The 3,121-nt window shown below is 32.7% G+C and overlaps 1 protein-coding gene across 1 annotated transcript; it reads left to right on the top strand.

Annotated features, from left to right (window-relative positions):
* The first annotated feature begins 378 nt into the window (after positions 1–378).
* LOC107824903 (UDP-glycosyltransferase 92A1) lies at positions 379–2,548 on the top strand. Its single transcript, XM_016651710.2, has 2 exons — positions 379–1,510; positions 1,934–2,548. Exons 1-2 carry the CDS (start codon positions 455–457, stop codon positions 2,408–2,410), a joined length of 1,533 nt encoding a protein of 510 aa, XP_016507196.1. The 5' UTR covers positions 379–454; the 3' UTR covers positions 2,411–2,548.
* Positions 2,549–3,121: the final 573 nt, after the last annotated feature.

Genomic DNA, 3,121 nt, shown 5'->3' with positions numbered 1-3,121 from the left:
AATATACAACGTGGAAATGTTCTCAAAAGCATCCCAAAAGCCAAAAGTTAACACCATTTTCGTAACTACGCTTTATATTTGACTTTATACCAATATTATAAAGATTTTTTACACTCCCAATATAGTTTAATTTATTATAACATATTAGTTACTATTTTATCAGATTATTAATTAATGAATATCGTAGCAATTCACTTATAATTACCTTATAAGTGATTTAATTGCATAATCTTTTTGTGTATCATCAATATATGAAATTAAAATTATTTTCGACTATAATGATTTATTAGCTACAATTAGATCTTGTAAAGGAAAGAGAATAATAATTGCATCACTTCACTTTAAAATAGAGAGAACCATATAATGGAGAAGAATAAAGAACAATTTATATCCTCTATTTATATCAACTTTCTTCCTTTGCATTCTTTCTCAAAAAAATACAGAGAACCAAACAATGGAGAAGAATAAAGGAACAATTCTCTTCTTCCCATTCATGGCACAAGGCCATATTATACCATTCTTAACCTTAGCTTTCAAATTAGAACAAAAAAATTACAACATAATTTTTGTAAACACACCACTCAATATCAAGAAACTCAAATCATCTCTTCCTTTATATTCCTCAATTTCTCTTCTTGAAATTCCATTCAATAGTTCTCAACATGGTCTTCCTCCAAATATTGAAAATACTGATTCACTTCCTTATAAACTTACTTTACATTTTTCAACAATCTCCTCTTGTCTTGAACCTTCATTTAGAAATCTTGTTTCTAATCTTATTGAAAAACCACTATGTATTATATCAGATTTTTTTTTTGGTTGGTCAGCAAATATAGCTCATGATTTTGGGATATTTCATGTTATTTTTAGTGGGGCTAGTGGTTTTGGCTTGGCATGTTTTTACTCTATGTGGCTAAATTTACCACATAAAAAAACAAGAAACATTGTTTTTACTATGCCTGATTTTCAAGAAGCTGGAAATCTTGAAGTTAGTCAATTGAGTCCAAGTTTATTAGCAGCTGATTCTAATGATCCTTACACAAATTTCAACTGGAAAAATCTTCACAATTGGATGAACTCTGATGGGATTATTTTCAATACAGTTGAAGAATTAGACAAGCTTGGATTGGCATATTTTCGTCGAAAATTAAAACTACCAGTTTGGGCAATTGGACCGATACCTTGGCCAGTAAGTGGTAAATCAAGAGCTGGCAAGGAAACAAGGGAAGAAACAGAGAAATGCATCAAATTTCTTGATGAAAAAGAACCAAAGTCAGTACTTTACATTTCTTTTGGCTCTCAAAGTACAATTTCAGCATCACAAATGATGGAATTGGCAAAAGCATTGGATAATGCTAGTGAAGTAAACTTTATATGGGTTGTTAGACCCCCTTTGGGTTTTGACATAAATATGGAGTTTAGAGCTGAGGAATGGTTGCCTGAGAGGTTTGTTCAACGCGTTTTCGACGATCAAAATAGGGGACTCATAGTGCCAAAATGGGCTCCTCAGGTCGGAACTGCGTAACCATCTTATCTAAAAGTCTAAATTGTTAGGATTTTATGATTTTCGTGTTGTTTAGTTTGTTTTAGTTATCGTATTCTCGTGTTGTTGGTATTTTGGTACTACTTATTCTTCCCCCCTTCTCCCCTCTTTCTTTCTATTTCTTCTTTTCCCCCCTTCCGCTTCTTCTCCTCCTCCCTACCTTTCTGAACCGAGGGTATATTGGAAATAACTTCTCTACCTTCACTAGGCAGGGGTAAGGTCTTCATATACACTACCCTCTCCAAACCACACATGTGAGAATATACTGAATATGTTGTTGTTGTTGTTGTTGTTGTTGTTACGATTCTAATTACTTAATTATGTCATATCTCAACATGGTCCACTAGCATACTTTTATTTACCTAATTATGTTATGTTATGTCTCGACAGGTTGAAATCTTGGCTCACAAATCGGTTGGAGCGTTCTTAACACATTGTGGATGGAATTCAGTGTTAGAATCACTTGGAAATGGAGTGCCATTACTTGGTTGGCCTATAGCAGCAGAGCAATTCTACAACTCAAAGTTGTTGGAACAAGATGTTGGTGTTTGTGTTGAGGTGGCTAGAGGGAATAATTCTCAAGTTAAGCATGAGAATATATTGGAAAAGATTGAGTTGGTTATGGGGGAAAATGATAAAGGGAAAGAAATTAGAAAGAAAGCTTGTGAAGTTAAAGAAATGATAGGAGATGCTATTATAAATAATGAGGATTTTAAAGGGTCTTCTATTAAAGCAATGGAAGATTTTCTAAATGCAGCTTTGTCTATGAAGAAAATGCCTAATGGTGGGAGGACAAGCCAAGAAGAAAATATGAAGAAGATGTCAAATGATGCAAGTATTAATGGAAATATGTTGAAAAGCCAATAAGCTAATTTTTCTAGTTAGATGGTGGTAATCATAGAAAAATAAACAAAAAAGAAGGAAATATTAGATGAAAATGCATGTGTGCTAGTGTGTATGTAAAAAATAATATAAGAAAATTTGTGCTTCTTTGTGTTTATTGTGTATATCAGTCTTTGTTTTCTTCCTTCTTCACCCTACTAGACTTTTTACATTGTGTTTGGTTTTTGAGGGAAGAGGAGAATAGCATATTAGAAAAATTCATGTGTTTGCTTCTGCACAAAGATTATTAATTGGTCATTTACTTTCGAATAATTATCAGAAATGTGTACATATATATATATATATATATATATATATATATATATATATATATACTTCTTATGCGGAATGATTAACGAGTTAGCTATGACATAAAATAGGTCGATACGTACAACACCTAGTATCCATCGTTTACGGCTAGGACTACTGGAGCATCCAATCTCAATCGCTGCCCTAAATTTCATCTCTTGGTGTCAAGTGTCGGCCCAATAGTTCTTTCTCTCTTTTCCTCTCTCCCTCTCTCCCTTGCCTTTCATTAAAGTTTGGAGGGCTACAAACGCATCAGCAGATTCTAGAAAGGTATAATACACACTAATTAATTCATTCATTCAATGAAGTTATACATTTTTTTAATGAAGTTACGCATTGACTAGAGTGAATTAGTCTTTTTTAATTTTCTTGACAATGACTAACAAT

This window comes from Nicotiana tabacum, chromosome 9 (genome assembly GCF_000715075.1).
Source record: "Nicotiana tabacum cultivar K326 chromosome 9, ASM71507v2, whole genome shotgun sequence".
NCBI lineage: Eukaryota > Viridiplantae > Streptophyta > Magnoliopsida > Solanales > Solanaceae > Nicotiana > Nicotiana tabacum.
Note: the sequence above shows the minus strand (reverse complement) of the source record. Positions and strands in the feature narration are given on the sequence as shown.